The sequence below is a fragment of the Chiloscyllium plagiosum genome, unplaced genomic scaffold (assembly GCF_037043375.1).
Source record: "Chiloscyllium plagiosum isolate Xiang-an unplaced genomic scaffold, Cpla_swu_hap1 HiC_scaffold_37, whole genome shotgun sequence".
NCBI lineage: Eukaryota > Metazoa > Chordata > Chondrichthyes > Orectolobiformes > Hemiscylliidae > Chiloscyllium > Chiloscyllium plagiosum.
In genome coordinates this window covers 18,797,303-18,815,898 of record NW_028270175.1, presented here as the reverse complement: position 1 = coordinate 18,815,898, position 18,596 = coordinate 18,797,303, and the positions used below count along the sequence as shown (strand labels likewise).

At 42.0% G+C, this 18,596-nt stretch overlaps 2 protein-coding genes across 6 annotated transcripts in view; one reads left to right on the top strand and one right to left on the bottom strand.

Annotated features, from left to right (window-relative positions):
• klhl21 (kelch-like family member 21) overlaps positions 1-9,396 on the bottom strand; it is a 43,260-nt gene extending 33,864 nt beyond the window's left edge. Inside the window, exon 1 of one of the 2 annotated variants that reach the window (XM_087980415.1) lies at positions 9,381-9,396. The gene's annotated coding sequence lies outside the window, so the exon portion shown is untranslated. Of the gene's footprint in view, positions 1-6,942; positions 7,018-9,380 lie in introns of those variants that run through there. The other variant, XM_087980416.1, reaches the window with a different exon arrangement.
• Positions 6,997-18,596, top strand: part of LOC122547291 (uncharacterized) — a 32,164-nt gene continuing 20,564 nt past the window's right edge. For 3 of the 4 annotated variants that reach the window (XM_087980412.1, XM_087980410.1, XM_087980411.1), the window contains exons 1-3: positions 6,997-7,507; positions 8,194-8,231; positions 12,221-12,322. In XM_087980412.1, the coding sequence (XP_087836538.1) occupies positions 7,450-7,507; positions 8,194-8,231; positions 12,221-12,322 (198 nt within the window). In that variant the 5' untranslated portion in view covers positions 6,997-7,449. Of the gene's footprint in view, positions 7,508-8,193; positions 8,232-10,334; positions 10,456-12,220; positions 12,323-18,596 lie in introns of those variants that run through there. The other variant, XM_087980413.1, reaches the window with a different exon arrangement.

Below are 18,596 nucleotides of genomic sequence, written 5' to 3'. Positions count from 1 at the left end.
CACCATCTTGCTGAGTCTGAAAAACACAGACTCCATTCCCATCTCAATGCTTCTCCTAGCAGCTGATGAGAACTCAATCGATACAATGAAAGTGCATGTGGGCATGCAGACAGTAATCTAAAAGGGGACAAGCTTTTAAATGCTGGAAGTAAACTCCATATACGTGAAGGGTACATATGCAAAACATCTTGTTTGTCCTCCATTATTGATCCTGTGTGTGCTGCCAGCATTTTCTACATGTGTAACAGGGCTATTGTTAGCTTGGCTCAATGGATAACACGTCCACCTCTGGGACAGCAGCTTGTATAGTTTGATAACCCTTTCTCCACTTCCTAGGCTCACAGCCCTTCGCGATACCGATGAGTGTCGCATTGTCCAGAGGTGTCAACTTTCTGATGAGACATTAAACAGAGATCTCCATCTGCCTCTTGACATGGATATTAAAGAACCCCAAGCTTTTTGGAGATCTGACTTTCTTGCATTGACATGACCACATTCCTCGAAATCATCACCATAACAAGTTAGCCATTCATTGGTGTTGCTGGGGATGTGTTGACACAGAATTGGCATTTACCAAACAAGTTATCGTGTTCCAGAAAGCAATGAATTCAGATACAAATGTTGGCAAAGTTTATGCCAATGGTGTAATCAGCAGAACGAGCAAAACGTTGCACTGGTGCTGAATAGAGGAAGTTATACGAAGTTTCCATACAAACTCCAAACCCAAATGTAAAATCTCCTGTGATTCAGGGCAACCTGGGTAATTGATCACAATCAACTCACAATAGAAAATGTGCAACACTCCACTTCATCATTATAAAGAAGTGTGATTGCCAAGAAATAGGCTATTCTTCACCTGACTGATTTAAAGCTCTTTTAAACTGCTTCAGTCATGGTTTTGATCCGCCTTTGGTACACAATACCTGTGACCAGTCAGCAACTGAATTGACGCAGTTACATCTGGTCTGCTGCAATTGATCATATTTACCAAATTGAAACTAAATTTAAACAATTAGCAGCAGGAGAAACAACAAGGCAGACTGATCATTGCACGTGTGATTAACATAAGATTCACATTGGTGCCTGTGTGCCCAAGAGTCTGGATTCAATAGATAGCAACATATCATTTTGACCTGGGATGGACTATTTTGGGAGGAGGATGAATTTTTAAGCCAATGTTAAAGATTTTGGTTACTCCAGTGTAAATGTTTATAAGTGTAACACATTTCTGTTCAATCCTCCACTTTCTGTACTTCAATTCTGCCAAGAATGTTATCTGCTTGAACTCTTGAAGTATTTGTTTCTTATTCATACATGTTATGAGAGTGTACCAACATGAGGTTGTGCTCTGATGCTGAAGGTCAGCAGCATCTGACAGAGATACTGGATTTTCACCAATATTGTTTGTAATGAGTCAACAGAAGACACTAGTTACATGATCATTAACCCAAATCATTCAATTGCAAAGTTATCCTTCTCTCCATTTCCGAGTCTAGGCTCCTCCTTTAATGACAAATTTACAAAAGAGCTCTGAATATAAGAGCAAAAAGATCACAACTTATTGCTAGGAGACTAGTCTGTAATCCCGACAGAGAATTCATTGCACCACATGGTGTCAGTCACAGGCCAGCAGGTCGCAGTATGAAACTTCAACCCTTCTCCAATTCCACAATTCTTATAGCCAGTGCTGATCTGACCCTTTCTCTTTCAATTTCTTCCCCACATTCTTGCTGTACTAATATCAGGACACCTCACAATCTCACTCCCCCTAGGACTATTGTAGAACACCTCACATCCCGCAATCTCACTTCCCTTACAATACTTATGCTTAAAGATCCAAGTTCCAAAACACATGGTCGCTACTCAATTTAGGTGGCATTGGGTCAAATCACCAGTGAGAGACCTTCATCCCCTCTCCTAAGGGTGTCTGATATTATTTAAGTGCACTCAGGCACCACCAAGCCTCCTACAGATAATGACCTCAGTAGTGGGCAATCCTGTCCCCGAGATCCCTACTGGCTAGGGGCCTTCACTATCAGTCATCACTGGATCCCTCAAGACAGGCGAGTGGTGGGGTTTGCAGAGAGGGACAAGGTTGGTCCTGATGTCAGGACCCTCAATTGGGCACTAGCTTGAAAGAGGGTGCCCCTCACCCCAACCCTTGAGGTGCTGGACAGCGACAGGAGACACACATGAATGATAGAGTTCCTACAGAACAGAAAGAGGCCATTCAGCCCATCAAGTTTGCACTGCCCTTCCAAACAACATCCCATCCAGATCGAGCTCCCTACCCTCTACCCATAACCCCGTAATTACCACTTGGCCTGCATATCTTCAGACTGTGGGAGGAAACCAGAGCACCCAACAAAAACCACAAGACTCAAGCAAGAACATGCAAACTCCACACAGACAGTCACCCCAAGCTACAGTCGAATCCGGGTCCCTGGCACCATGACAGCAGTGCTCATGACTAAGTCACCAGGCTATCCATTCAGTGTTCACGAGAACTCCTGAAGTACCATTAAATCCTATAGATCTCAGGGATAATGGCCTGTAAGTTATTCAGTAGTAAGCCGAATTAATTCGCAGGCAGATTCCCACATCAGGCAATTTCCCGCCACCATCTCCCCCGAACTAAACGGGGTCAGTTTTCTGACCCGAGGAGAATGGTCATGCATGATCATGTGGGCCCATTTACCACTTTGTCTGTTCTGGCAGGCTCCATTAATTCATTGTCCCAGTCTTATTAAAATCAAAATTAATTACATGGATATGGGTGTTACTGACTAGGCGATGTATATTACCCTTTCCTCTTTGCTCTCGAGAAGGTGGTGAAAGGGTTTCTTCGAGAATTGCTGAAATATTGCTCAGTACCAAATTCTCATGATACAATTACCCTCCAAGTACTGGTGAAACTGACAGCTTGCACTTATCATCAAACAAGCAACAGTGAAGGTCACTAACCAAGGAAAAATAAATACAGACATAAATAACAGATTTCATTCTGATTGACAGAAGAGTTCAATGTGGGTCCATCATTAAAAAAATTAATAACAGCACATTTCATCCGATTTGCATAACACATGCCATCTGTGAGAAACCATCTTTGATAGGAAAGGGGGACAAGGATCAGGCTGAGAATTGCAAGTATAGTCACTGAGTTTTCTACCCGTTTTAACAGAAACAGGTTTTTCTGCTTTAGGCTGTCCCAGCATTTACAACATTTAAATTTTTGACCTGTGATAATCGATTGTCTGGAAACAGCAACTGCACTGCATCATCATCATTCTAGACAAAGCAGTCATTAGCTTATTCTGCAGCAGGTTGTGTGCATATAGATGCAATACAGCTTAAAGTAGGTCATTAAATATTTAAATGTATGAGTTGAGCTCCTGTGGCATTGCTTAGAGAGATGTCTGATATCTAGTGGTGAGCCTGCCCGTCCTATTGTTAGTCAAATCCAGTGAACTACAACTGCCATGAGTGTCATCCTCACTCAAATTATATAAAGGGTAGAGGATCCCTATAACCTTGAAATTTCCAGGTTGAAGGTAAATTAGTGGTTTTCTGCCTGTTTATTTATCATGAAAAGAGGTTTGTTCTCACAAAACAAAAGTGTATGCATCTTTAAGATTACTCAAAATTGTGAAAGTTTGCAAACATTGAGTGTGTTTACCACATGTCAATTAAGAGACTGCAGATACTGCGCCTGTAGTTTTTTCTATTACTGAAGAGTTTCCTTAGATATTTCAAACAAATGATTCTGTGGATTTAAATTACACACCGCAAAGTGACAAAAAATTAAAATAAACGATGACAGTCATCCAAAATACAAACTTGTGCAAGATATTTTAAACTTAAGTAGTATTAGACTGAACAATTACCCAGTGTAATCACTATCTAGTTCATAATTCAGCTCTGGAGAAGAGTCATACCAGATTCAAAATGTTAATCCAATTTCTCTCTACAGATACTGCCAGACCTGCTCAGTTTTTCCAGCATTCTCAAATGTTTGAGATTTCCAGTATCCACAGTATTTTGCTTTTAGATACAGTAGCAAGTTTTGAGAAGATTTGCAGGTTAGCTTGAGGTTCTGGATGTAGGTTTGCTCGCTGAGCTCAAAGGTTCTTTTTCAGACGTTTTGTCACCATACTAGGTAATCTCATCAGTGAGCCTCTGGTGAAGCACTGGTGGTATGGCCTGCTTTTTAGGTTTAACCTACACACAAGTAAAAAGTGGGCCATACCACCAGTGCTTCACCAGAGGCTAACTGATGACGAAACATCTGAAAAAGAACCTTCCACCTCAGCAAGCTTTTGATAAAGTACTTCGTAATTCATATTTTAGAATATAACTTTTGGTTTTAGGAATTAAATTTTTAACAATGACAATTCTCTGACTGAGAAACTGATAAAAACAACCGTTAAGTAAACACAGTTTAAAGAAGCCTGGAGTCCGTTATACTTCAAACAGTTTGGGGCCATATTGGCGTGAAGTTAATGACTAGAAAACCAACAGTGTACGTGACACTGACAGTTTTTCGAGTAAAAGATAAATTCTTCATGTGGTCTTACAGAATTAAGCAAAGTTTTGGAATTGAAAGGATTGTATTTCTGCCTAGCAACAGGCAATGGATCACATTGCTATTGAGATGGGTGGAGCTTAGTGAGATTCTTTGTTCTGAGTCATCCCTGAGAAGTCAATTAGGTCATAGCTATTGGACAGTGTTTGGAAAAGCTGCTAAGAGACTGTTCATTTTTCTTTCATAGCTCATAGCTCCTTAAAAGTCAAGTAATAAAGCCAGATCTGCATCAGAAGTACCAGTAAATACTATTTATTGTCCATGATGCAACTGAATGTGTTTGGGATTCAGTGTTAGAAAATTAGAATGGAGGAAAATATTACTGAATATGTATTTAACTGGAAAATTAAGAAAGAAATCAACAGCCCTTTCCAAAAAGTGTGTTGTTCTGCAAGTTATCAGTTTGGTTGTAAAGTAAAACCACAACAGCTATTGGAAACCAAGAGTGTTTTTTTGATGTTTTAAGCCACTGCACAGGAGTCACAGGAAGTTTCATGATGGAGCTATGGAATCCAGAGTTGAGAGATTAGTAAATGAATTGGAAGTTAATTTAGCCACTAGCAAATGGAAGGACCTCCATGAAATCTTCCGAATTAGTGAATGGCTGGAAAACTGAAGAGAAATCATGTGTGACTTTCAGAGAGCTGTGGTATACGTTCTGGGCTGGTCCTAGTAAAGGTTGAGAAAGGCAAGGGCAGTGGGGAGGAAGATCATGAGTGTAAAGGAGTGAATTTAAATGCAAGTTTTTATAACCTGTAGTGTTAAATTAATCATGCTTAGATGTTTAGTTTTTGATGATAAACAAGAAAGTTCATTTTTGTTTAAAAACTCTTCAGTTTTGTTCTATCACTTAATTGGTGGTTATTTGGATTTCTTCTTCAAACATCTAAACATGTGGATTTCAATATTAGGCAAAACATAGATGAAAACAGAGTTTAGATTAGAGTGGTGCTGGAAAAGCACAGCAGTCAGGCAGCGTCCCAAGAGCAGGATAATCGACGTTTCGGGCAAAAGCCCTTCATCAGGAATTCCTCTAATCTAAACTCTGGTTTCCAGCATCTGCAGTCCTCACTTTTGCCATATAGATGAAAACAGCAGAGACTCTGTTCACCTTTAAATGTTCTCATCAACCTGTTCATAGACATTATTACTCACCTGTGGGATAGGTGGGATTTGAACCTCTTGGCTCAAAGGAAGACACACTACCATTGCATCCCAAGAACCTCCCTGTTCACGTTTATAATGAATGACCCAAGAATAAACACATGAAATGTGTGAAGTGCTATCACAAATGAACTATGGGTTACTGACAGAAATCCAAAGTGATCTATAATTCTAACGTTCACCCCATAGTCCTGAATTTTCCACCTCAAACTTTGCTCAATTTATCCGTTAACAGCGACATCTTGCAGTTCTTTGCTTTATTTAAATGTAGCAAAACACATGCTTGAAGATTGCTTGCTTCAAAAGACCCCCCCCCCCCCCCGCGCTTCCCTGTTTTCAAAAGCCGCCCTTGTAAATTGTCAAGGCTCTCCCCCTCACTCGAAATGATGGATGTGAATAAACCAATTGTACTAGTCGATTAAATTTCAGTCTATAATTCACCATCGAGTATCACTTATTCTACATGTGCCCACTAACTGTACGCCTCTATTTCAATCCAGACTCTGCTGAGAGTGTCCGTTACTCTACATATAAACCCCAGCGGAATTCCACGTAACAGCTGAGTAACGCTGGAAACCAGGATAAAGATACGACTGTTTTTCAATTGGAAAACATTTTATCGTATTACAGGATTATAAACAAACTGTACGGAGGTCTGTAGCGTTTAACAATAACTGTCTACTATCATAAAGATCTGGTTAATTGAAAGTTAAAATTAGTGGCCCGTTTGAATGCGGGATAGTGTGTGACTTCTGGTGGGCCCCACAGAAAACAGAACAGCAGCCGCCAATACCCCCGTACACGTGCAAATGACCCCAAGGCAGTCAGAGGAGCTGGAAACAGGCACCAGGTCACACCCATTGAAAACCTTGGAAATTGCGAAGGAAAGGCGCGACTCTCACCCCTTTACAAAAATAAATACAACACTCAGAATGAGCCCTCGTTACCAAGGAACAAAAGCAAAAACGTAACTGGAGGGACCACAATATTCCCAGGTCAACCCTTGACCGCGAGGTTGGGGGTGCAGGTTAACAATGTTCGGAGCTGGGTGAAACGTTGAATAGATGATGGAATTGACACAGCTCCGTTCGCTGGAGCTGTCTGGACTCTGCCTCCCTCCACCCCGTCGGCTTTTTCATGGGAGGGAAGGGGGTTACTCGGGAGCAAGGAAAGAAATTAAAACTGGCAGCACTCACCCAGAAACCAGTCACAAAAGCTACCCGTCCGACCTGCCCATCTCACTCCGTTCACTTCGCAAGTGAATTTGGGAGATAAGAGTAAAAAAAAACTTCTTGCAAATTCCTGCTCGCAACTATTTCAGAGGGTTGGCTTGGACGCATTCAAAACCAGAGGGAGAGGGAGGATACACATCCTGGATCTACCAAAAAAGCATTAGTTAGCCTCCAATGAACAGGGTACACGTTTAAAGGATGGTAGTATAATGTGTATTCATCATATTGTGTGGGTCAAAGTTGTTTTTCTTTTTGTAAAATTAGTATTTTGCAAAGACCCATTGCTGCTTCCCCCCCTAAGGCTGTGATGCTGATGGAAGGAACTTCATTTACATGAAGATTAAGGGTTGACATCAGGATTTTGTTACAGTGTATCATTCGGCGGGGAAAGGTATCAATTTATTTTTAATTATTATTTTCTTTCTGGAAACCGATTAAATCTGGAGGAATACCGTTACAGTCGAGCCTCGAATGTGGATGAACCTTTTATGCAAAATGACAAATCGTGTCGCCAGAGAATCTTTCCAAGGTGGGCTTCAGATTCCTACATTTTTTTTTCTCTTCATTTTAAATGCTGCGTTTAAATGATTAATAACTTTCTTTCTGTTCGGTCGGAAGAGACTTATTTCGGATACATTTCAGGCAGTTGTCAGACTGAGAAGACGTATATTTTATGTGTGTTTTTTTAAACAATTAATTGAAGGCGCGCTCGGTGTCTTTCGCTGTTAATTTCTCGGATCCCGAGAGAGATGGCAATGTCGATGCGGCTATCAGTCGTCAGTTTATTACTTCAGTCCTCTGAAAACTCTGCTTTCTGTGTGTTGAAATCGGAACATTTCTGTTTTAACATTGTAACCCCCTCCCTCCACCCCCGCCAGTCTGATCTCGTTGTTTCCGAGTGTAAATGATCAGGTTTGCGAAATATGCATAAAAGCTGCCACCCTGATTAAATCCCCGTTTAATGTTGGGTTGATATTTACACATCGGCGGGGGGAAGGGGGAAGGACTGGGGTTGGGTTTATGCTGCTAACTTTTAAGTTTGATCTGCCTCCATATTCTCTATGGCGAATTCTGCCGGCTGCCTGAACTCGAACAGATCTCGCCTTGGATTCTCCCTCCCTCCCTCCCTTCCTTCCCCTCCTCTCCCCTCCCCTCCCCCTCAAATCTCTTCAGGGGAGGGGAAAAAAAAACTAATTATTTTTCTCTCCGTTACAGACATGGATTCTTCATCGCCCTCAACTTTCGACTCGGAGGTAATTCTATGACATTAATTCTAAAAGGTCCTTGAGCCTTCCTACGGTCGGAATTTAGAGTGGATTTTTGTTTTTAAAAGTGATCGATTTCAGTCGACAGTCGGATCAATTTCATTCCCATAGGGGTCCGATTATATACGTCGCGCCATCTTGTCAATTTACCATACCTGTATGTAATTTTTAAAGACCCCTTGTTAATCAGAGCAGATAGGTTTGTGTTAAAATGTGTGTCTGGCCGCCTTGCTGTGCTCCCATTCGAAGTTAGCAATCTATTGTTGCGGGGTGGTGGGGGGACATTTCCCCTTTAAATCAGTGCTGTCCTTTTTCTTTTAAATTCCCTCCCCCTCCAAGAGCCTGTTCTTCAGGGATCGCCAATCCCGGTGTGTGTGTGTGTGTGTTTTTTAGTGATGAATATTCGCCATCTTGCCTCTGACCCGTCCCTTTTTTTCCCCCTATCCTTCCCTCCTTCCTCAAAAAGGAATTTTATTTTCCTAATTAACCGCCCCGCGCCTCTTTTGACCTCCTCCACTTCTGCCCCGAACTCTAATCCCGCACACTTCGATTTCATTAAACCCAGAGTGTTCCTACTTTTATAAAAAAAAACAGTTTTTATTAAAAAATGATGTTTCTGCACGCGAACGTGTCCCGCGAGGAGGCCTTTTAATTTATAGCTAAATGGAAAGGTTTTACTGGTAGTAAAATGTATCAATTATACAGAATGAATCGGTCCCTTTGTTAAATGGTGTTATGTACAGTCAATTGGGGATGTTGTATTCTGGGTAGATGGACCCCTCCTCCCCTTCCCGGACTGTGGATTATCCGAGATACATCAAACTGAGCTTTAACAGCGAGCAGCTCAATCCTGGGGACATTTGTAAAATCCGAAAGAGCGGTTGCCACAACAGCCCTACTTTTTGATCAGTGGGACGAATTATTTTTTTCTCAAATGGGCGAAACGCGCGATCTTGCTTGAAGTGACAATTCCGGCTAATAGGTGGACTATCGGGGTTTAGATGGCAGAGGTCAAACTGTTTTCGTATCGCCTACATTCAAGTTTTCCAGACTACGACCTTCAGCCCCTTGCACCCTCGCCGGCAGTAATCCCATTCCCGTCTGTTGAGCAAAATTCTAAGGCAGTTTACTACTCACCAGTAGAATGTGATGCTGGGTAGGATATAGTACAGTCATTCCGGAGGCTTGGTGCCTGGAGTTAAATTGGACACTCAGCTCCTGATCTGACCAGGAGGCAACAGAACCGAAGAGACCGTTCAGGCAGGTAAACAAACTGTTGTGTGTCCCCTTTACCTAAGAATTGCACTGAAGTATTTTCTAATATAAAGCCCAGTTGCCAGGAACAATTGATTGCCTCATCAGTGTTCCTCAAGAGACGTTAATTTGAAAGAGTTTGCCCAATCTTTGCAAAATTTCTACTGTACTAAGTGCTGCACATTATTCTATTTGAGCACTATGACTAACAACAAGGCCATCCTTTTCTTTGATCTGCAGTGTCTATGGTAATGGGGCCAAAATTAGATTTAAATCTTGAAAAATTACTTGAGACTCCGAGCTCAAATTGTTGACTGGCCATCCGTGACAGACCTCTGTGTACATAAACACTGAACCAATCATCCAGTTATTCAGACCCTTTGGTCCAACCAGTCCACGCCAACTAAACTAAACTGTTTTCACCAGCCTACACTGGCCCATATCCCTCCAAACTTTTACTGTTCTTTTAACTTATCCAAATGTCTTTTAAATGTTGTAACTGTACCTGCATCTGCCACTATTTCTGACAGTTCATTCCACACACAAACCACACTATTTAAAAAAAAAAGTTGCCCCCATGTCCTTTTCAAATTTCTCTCCTCTCACCTTAAAAATATGCCCCCTAGTTTTGAACTCCCCCACCTTTAGGGAAAAGACTGTTATAATTCAGCCTATCTATGTGCCCCATGATTTTATGAACCTGTCTAAGGTCACCCCTCAACCTACTACACTACGATGAAAAAGGTAGTGAGCTTTTTTAGCCTTTCCGGTCTATTTTTATATCTCCAACCCGTCAATCTCGGCAACATCCTGGTTAATCTTTTCTGAACCCTCTCCAGGTTAATAATATCCTTCCTATAACAGGGTGATCAGAATGGCACACAGAGGCATTACCAAAGTCCTGTACATTCTGAACATGACATCCAAACTCCTACATTCAAAGGTCTGAGCGATGAAGGCAAGTGTGTTAAACGTCTTCTTAATCATCCTGTCTACCTGGAGTGCAAATTTCAAAGACTTCTGTACCCCTAATTCTGTCTGTTCTACAACACTACCCAGGGCCTCCCCTACCAGTCTATCAGCATCCACATCCAAATGATCATTAGCTGCTATTTCTGCTACCTCCAGTGACATGCTACCACAGACACCTATTTCCCTCCCCACTATTGTCAGCCTTCCACAGGGACAGTACCATCTGGGACATCCTGGTCCACTCTGCTGTCACTCCCAACATTCCACCACAGCCTCATGGCACCTTTCCCTGCAACTCCAGAAGGCATGACACCTACCTGTTTACTTCCCCCCTCCTCCGCATCCAAGGGCCCAAATTCAACTTCCAGGTGAAGCAGCACTTGACCTGCACTTCACGCAGTCTGGTCTACTGCATTCGTTGCTCACCAAGTGGTCATCTCTACCTTGGGGAAACGAAGCATAGACTGGGTGACCGCTTCACAGAATACCTACATTCTGTCTGCAAAAATGACCCTGAGCTTCCAGTTGTCTGTCCCTTCAAAGTACCAATCGTTCCCTGGCCAACATCTCTGTTTCAGGCTTGCTGTAGTACTCCAGCAAAGCTCAGTGCAAGCTGGAAGAACAGCACCTCATTTTCCACTTCGGGACTCTGTAGCCCTCTGGACTCAATATCAAGTTCAATAACTTTGGGGCTTGAACTCTCCCATGTCCTTATCCTGAACCCACATATCAGGTTTTCTTAACATAGTCGGCTATTATACACAACTCATTGTTAGCCATTAACAGTCACCATTAATAGCTATTCACCCTCCTAGCCAGATTGTTACCCACGCCTTTGTCCGTCCAACTGTTCTCTCTCTTTGGGGTCTGTCCCCACCTATCGTTTACTCCTTACCACCAAACCCCCACCCCCCACCCTATCTCCTGTATAAAAACTGACATTTTCCGAGCTACCATCAGTTCTGAAGAAGGGTCACTTGATCCAAAATGTTCACTCTGATTTCTCTCCACAGATGCTGCCAGACCCACTGAGCTGTTTTAGCAATTTTAATTTTAGCTTTGATTTACAGCATCTGCAGTTTTTTTTGGTTTTAATTGTACAAGTCCTGCCCTTGTTTGTGTTATCAAAATGTGATACCCCATATTTATCCAAATTAAACTCCATCTCTGCTCCTCAGCCTACTGACCCAATTTATCAAGATCTCTTTGTAATCTTAGATATCCTTCTTCACTGTCCACTATACCACTAATTTTGGTAAAAAGGTAAAAGTCAACTGCAAACTTAATAACCATTCCTCCTATATTTTCATCCAAGTCATTTATATAAATGACAAACAAAAGTGGACCTACACCTGTATTACACAGGAAAACAGCTTTAGAAGAATGTTTTCAGTAAACGTACAGTGGCAGATCTGTACCCATAGACACTGAATCCCTGTATTACTTAGCTGCAAGTAGGATGAAAATTTCATCTACTACTAAACATCACTGAAATTTTGGGGATGACAATGCAAGAATTCCACCTCTCCCAGTCATAGTATCCCTGTAATCCACTACTTTACAATTAGATGATGGTAGAAACCGGTTGATTTTAAACAAAACTGTTCAAACGTTGAAGCTTTGCAATATTAGTGATCATAAAGCAATATTAACTTGCATACCAATGACCAGAGTACAGTGGTTGGTTTGTCTGTACCGATTGCACAAATTCACATCTAACCTTACTCTCTTTTGCTCTCTCTTCTCCCCAGGATTATACTCCAACAGATAAAAGGTGTAGGACAGTCGAAGATTTTAATAAATTCTGCACGTTTGTCTTGGTTTATGCTGGTTACATTCCCTACCCTCAAGAAGTAAGTTCAACTGCTTCAAACTCCCAATTTTTATTCTCTATCATATTGCAGTTTGACAAAGTAACTATCTTTCCTGCTCAATTTGTAGAAAATGACACATAAGTAATGTGGATAGTGTCACAATTTCAATTCCAGTATTGGCGACAGACACCATTCAATGGCTCAATGCATTTATTCAGTGATGAACTGACCTGGAAAGTCTCAGGTTTGATTGGTGATCTGGAATACAATGTCTTGAAAGGATGATGGAGGCAGGTTCAATCGTGATTTTTCTTTTAAATGAGAATTGATAAACAGTGGGGCTGGGGCTAATGGAAGAAGGAAATGTTAAGGCTAGGGAAAGAAGTAACCGGCATGAGATAGCTTTTTCAAAAAGACAATACAGATGCTGAGGGTCAAATCGTTTTTTTCTATGCTCTGTAATTTCATTTTCCAAGCTCAATTAACAGGTCTCGGCCAGGTGGGTAACAGGGGCACAACAGTTGGTCTCTAGTAAAGGGAGAATTTAACTTTGGCTTTACTCCTGATTGGCAGAAATTAACTATGGTTGCCGACAGGATGTCCCCCCTCATAGGAACATCAGTCACACTGTTTGAATTGGGAGATCCCTTCAGTTTTAGTCAGACATAAAAGAAATATCTTTCTCTGGAAGGTCATTAGTCTGGGTAAATTCTCTTTCTCAGAGGAATAGTTGCTGGGTCAGTTTAATGTTTTTAAGGCTGAGTTAGATAGATTCCTGGTTGACAAGAAAGTCAAAGGGTATGGGAGTAGATAGGAAAGTGGAGGCCACTAATTTGAATACAAATTAGGAGTAGACCCTCTTCAGCCAGCTCCACTGTTCAATAAGTTCATGGCTGATCTGATTAACCACAGTCTGACCTACCACTGATCAAATCAGCCAGGATCTTACAAAATAGTGTGGAGCAGGGGCTGCATAAGTTCGTCATAATTCATAGGTTTGAGACACTTCAATTAGGGCAATGTGAGCTTGGCTGAGATCCCGTTTTAATTGTTCAGGCACTCACTATTTGGTGATGGTGACAATGAGGAGTTGGGATTGAGGAACCTGTACCCTAGCATTGGAGAGGAACGGAAGGTGATAAATGAAGGAGAAACGCAGATGCTTTTCCTTAAGTGTGCTAATCAGTGTCCTTAAAAGTAGGAATAATGTATAACAAAACTTGCATGCTTTTGATCGAAGCTATGCACGTAGGGCATAAGGGGAATCTGGAATGGGAGAAGGAGAAAAGATTGCATGATTCTACCTGATCTTTTTCATTTTTGAAGAGTGTTGTGCTGGAAAAGCACAGTCAGTCAGGCAACTTTTGAGGAGCAGGAGAGTCGATGTTTTGGGCATAAGCCCTTCACCAGAAATGATGCCCCAAAACATCAACTCTCCTACCCCTCGGATGCTGCCTGACCGGCTGTGCTTTTCTAGCATCACACTGTTCAATTCTGATCTCCAGCATCTGTCGTCCTCGCTTTCTCCTGGTTCATTTTTCACTTGCCAACAATCTTCAAGTCAGCATCAGAGGCCCTTTAACATCACCCAGATATGGCACCTCTGTAACAATGTCCAATTGGGGAGAAATGGAAAGCTTTTAAAAAGGGCATCATCGATCTGAATTTGACAGGCAAATATTCACGCCCCCCCCCCCCCCCCCCCCCCACTCCTCCCATTTTCTAGACATGTATTACTTTGAGGGCTGAATGTTTTGGTTTACAAAACAGCAAGCAGTCACTCTCCAGTCAGCTTCTGGGCTCATATTGTTACACTGAGCAAATAGTTGAGTGTAATCTGTTTCTTATTTCAATCCCGTTTATGGGTAGAACTTCTTGTTTTCCTGTTAATGTTGTGGCATTCCAAGCATGTCGCTTAGAATGTGCCAATTCCCAAAGAAAACCAGAGACTTTTGATCAAACAAGTTTTCTGTTTGACTCCATGAAACTAAGTTGTGTCTGGATGTTCCATTTTCACAGATTTTGTCAGCTGTTTGGGGTCACCTGTTGACTAAGGCTGTATAAAGGAGTGGGTGGAGATAATTATTTTAAAAAGAAGAAAATGTACATTTCTATAGCACCTTTCACAACCTCCAGATGTCACAATGCACTTCACAGCCAATTTTATAATGCAGGAAATGTTTTGGTCAGTCTGAGTACAACAATGTTTCTTGAGCAGCTAATCAATAACCAAATAATTTTTGTTTTTTTCCAGTTGAGGAATAAATATTAACTTATGATACAAGAGAGAACTCACCTAATCATCATTTTTTTTTAAAAAAAGTGCAACAGGATGTTTTATGCCCATATGAGAGGGTACATAGAGCCTCATTTAAAAAAAAAATCCATGCAGGTGCTCCAATCCTTTAGTATCTCCCTGGAATGTCAACTTTGATTCTCCTTAGACATAATCACTATCAATGAAGAAAAAGTACTAAGGAAGCTGATGGGGTTAAAGCCCAGTAAGTTCCTTGGACCAAATGAATTGCAACCTAGGATATTGGTGAAAGAAGCAACTAGAGAGCTAGTAGATGCACTAGTAGTAACCTTCCAAAAAGCCTTCAATTCTGGGAAAGGTCCAAGGGAATTGGAAACTGCCAATGTAATAGCTTTATCCGAAAAGGGAAGGAGGCAAAAGAAAACAGGTGACTGCGGGCTAGTTAGCATAACATTTATCATTGGGAAATGTTAGAGACTGTTATAATAGATGTAATAGCAGAACATTAGAAATGCGTAACATAATCAAGCAGAGTTAGCATGGCTTCATGAAAGGTAAATTGTACCTGAGATATTTCTTAGAATTCTTTTGAGTAGGTAACAAGCGGGATAGTTGAAGGGGAACCAGCAGAGATAATATATTTGGATTTTCAAGAGGCAACAAGTTATTGCACATGTGGCTACCTCATAAGATAAGAGCCCATGGTGTTGAGTGCTTAGTGCAAGGACAGAGGATTTGCTACCTAATAGAAGACAGAAAGTTGGGATAAGGGGGATATTTTCAGAATGGCAATCTAATTAATGGAACTCCATAATGAGCATACTCGGACTACAATTATTCACAATATACGTTCATAACTTGGACGAGGAAAGTGAGTGTACATTAGTCAAGTTTGCAGATGGCACAAAAACAAGAATGGAAAGGCAAGTGGTGAGGATGGCACAGAGTCTACAGAGCAAGTGGATAAAAACTTGGCAGATGGACTATCATGTGGGAAAGTGTGCGGTTATGCACTTTTGGAAGCATGAACATTATTTAAATGGAGAATGGTATAGCACACAGGTACTTGGTTTCCTTGTCCATGAATCGCAAAAGACTGGCATATAAATGCAGTGGTAATAAGGGAGCGAGATGGAAAGTTGACCTTTATTTCAAAGGAACACAGTATGAAAGTAGGGAAGTTATGCTAAAACTATTCAAAGCAACTAGAAAGGCTCACACCTAGAATACTGTGAACAGTTTGGGTATTTTATCTAAGGAAAGATGTATGGCATTGGATAGGGTTAACGAGACTGAACGTTTGGAGGGATTGTCCTATGAGAAGTTGATTAGATTTGGCCTGTGCTCATTGGAGTTTAGAAGATTGAGATTCTCTCAAGAAGATTTTCTCTCATGGGTCTTGACGAGGTAGATGCTGAGAGTTTTCTTTTCCCACTTGTGGGAGAGTCTAAACTCAGAGGGCATAATCTCAGAGTAAAGGGTCCATTTAAGTAAGAGATAAAGAAGATTGTTTTCCCCAGAGGGTAGTTGAAATAACTGCAGAGGCTAGTGTCCCATCACCAAGTCACCCTTTTATTTAATGAGCACAGTACATAGGCTCTCTTCAGCGAGCCTGGAGTCAGTGCCTCGACTGAGACGACTTTCTGAATCTCCTGCTTGTAATTTTTTTTTACCACCGGGGAAAACATCCATGTGGTCAGTGAACCCATAATGAGCAAAGCAGGATTATGGTAATACTAAGCTCCTGTTTATTTTGTACTGTTTAATAATAATAAAGAAAAAAGTTAATACACAAAGCAGCAGTTCACAAAAAAAAACACTATATACAGGGGAAAGGGCAGCAAAGCCAAACGCCATCGTTCAACCATGTTTCAGGGAGATGAGGAACCTCAGATCCCACTTCCATTCATCACAAAGGTAACAGTAACAAACACAGTCAAGACAGTGCAGTCAAATGAGAAACAGTGCATAGAACTCAGAGCCAATATAGCTATAAAAAAGTCCTTGGCTAGCCTTCCTGCAGGACAGTTGTCGGTCTTCCAGTCTCTGGCCACCCTGTGTACTGACTGACCCTCCCCAGCACTCCTAATATTCCATTTACTTTTTAAGAATTTTCTTTTTTTCTTTGGGATATCTGACACTCCTGCTTTTTTTTTCTTTTATTACCCCCACACTACCATCTAACTGTGGTAGTGCTTATTTTTCCCCAGCACCCATGTTTGTGTGTGCAGATGTGAGACACAGTGAAAGACACAAAGTGTGCAAATCTTTATTCATATGTTTTTTTTTCCCGTTTATATTATTTTATTAAACAATTCAGTTTACAAAACAATTAACATTAACAGCTATATGCAAAGAAACAGCAATTTTACAGGGGAGAGGAATGGCAAACTCTAGACCCCAAACCCCACCATTCAACCATTTTTCAGGGAAATGAGGGCAAACCTCAAATCCCAGTTTCAAGTACATAAGAAACAGTGCATACAATACAGACCCCCAGAAACCCCACCCCGACCCACCTTCCAGCCCTCCCCCACCCACCTTCCAGTTCTCAGTCCGCCCTGACACATCTTTCGACCACCTCTAAGACAGCCCACCCAGGGTGACAGCACTGAGGACGGTCCAGCTGCCTTCCGGTCTGTCCCTACTACCATCGGGCTTTCGCCCACCCCGATGCACTATCCGGCCCGTGGACTACCCTGACACACCTTCCGGCCACTTCTAGGACAGCCCGTCCTCTTCCCCAAGAACGAAAGCGTGCAGGGCAGCCCACAAGCCTTCCGGATTTCAGCCTGCCTCTACACATCTTCTGGCTTTGGCTGCTCCGACACCTTCCGACCAGCTCTAGGACAGCCCATCCCGATTACCCCTTCTCGGGACGACAGCGCTCAGAACAACCTGCCCACTTTCTGGCTCTCGGAGTGACTGGCATCGAGGTGGCCTACCGACCCTCCAGCTCTCAGGGTGACAGCTTTCAGGATGACCTGAGCCTCCCAGCTCACAGTAAGGCCTACCAGACCCAGGGACACACAAGACAGTGCAGGTGATAGCCCCAACAAACCACATGACAGAGTAAATTATCAACAAACAGTCTTTTCTGGTACATAGAGTCCATTAGCATTTCTCTTCAAAATGTAGAGTTCATTCCCAGGAACACAGAGTCCACTCCAGTATACAAAGTGCACTGTCAGCAATGGAGTCCACTCCAAACTGCAGAGTCCGTTGCTAAAAAACAGAGTCCACAACTGAGGGCAGAGTCCACTCCTGAAGGCAGCAAATGCACACCCCACAGCACACAGGTGTTCAATCTTCATGGAGTCCTGGCCCATCCTTGGAGAACCAGGCCCACAAATAGGAAAACAGTATATTGTAAAGATGCAGTTACCTCACGGGTTTGGTCCATTCCAGAAGGCAAGGTCTTCTGCCAAACTCCTGGATACAGCAAGTGCTCACCTCCCAGCACACACACAGGTGTTCAGTCTTTGCAGAGGCCTAGTCCAAAGGTCAGGCCTACCAACAGGAACAGCTCATCTGGTAAGATGTATTTTCTCACAAGGGCTCAGTCCAAACACCAAAAAAGAGTGAAGACACATACAAAAAAAAACAAAAAGCTAGAATCCAAAGGCTAAGCTCTACCACAAATTCAATATTCTTTTCTCAAAAAGAGTAACACACCGGCTGTAACCAGTCAGTGAAACAACAATCCCCTAATGAGAACTGAGTTACCCCTGAAACACTATGTGCATCAGGCAGTTTAGAAATCAGTCCTCACTAAAGGAATACCAGTTAACAAACTGGCTAAATAATTCAGCCAGTTCCTCCCCCCCAAAAAAGGAGCAGAAACCAACAGCAACAGTAACACACTGACTGTGGCCCAGCCAGCACAGAATCAGTCTCCTAAATTGAGAAGACTCAAATGTCCTGTTTATTTTTTTCTTATTTTATTAAACAATTACAAAACAGTTTTCAAAACAGTTTACAAAAACAAAGTTAACATTTACAGCTGTATACAAGAGACAGCAATTTTACAAGGGAGAGGAGCAGCAAAGCTAGGCC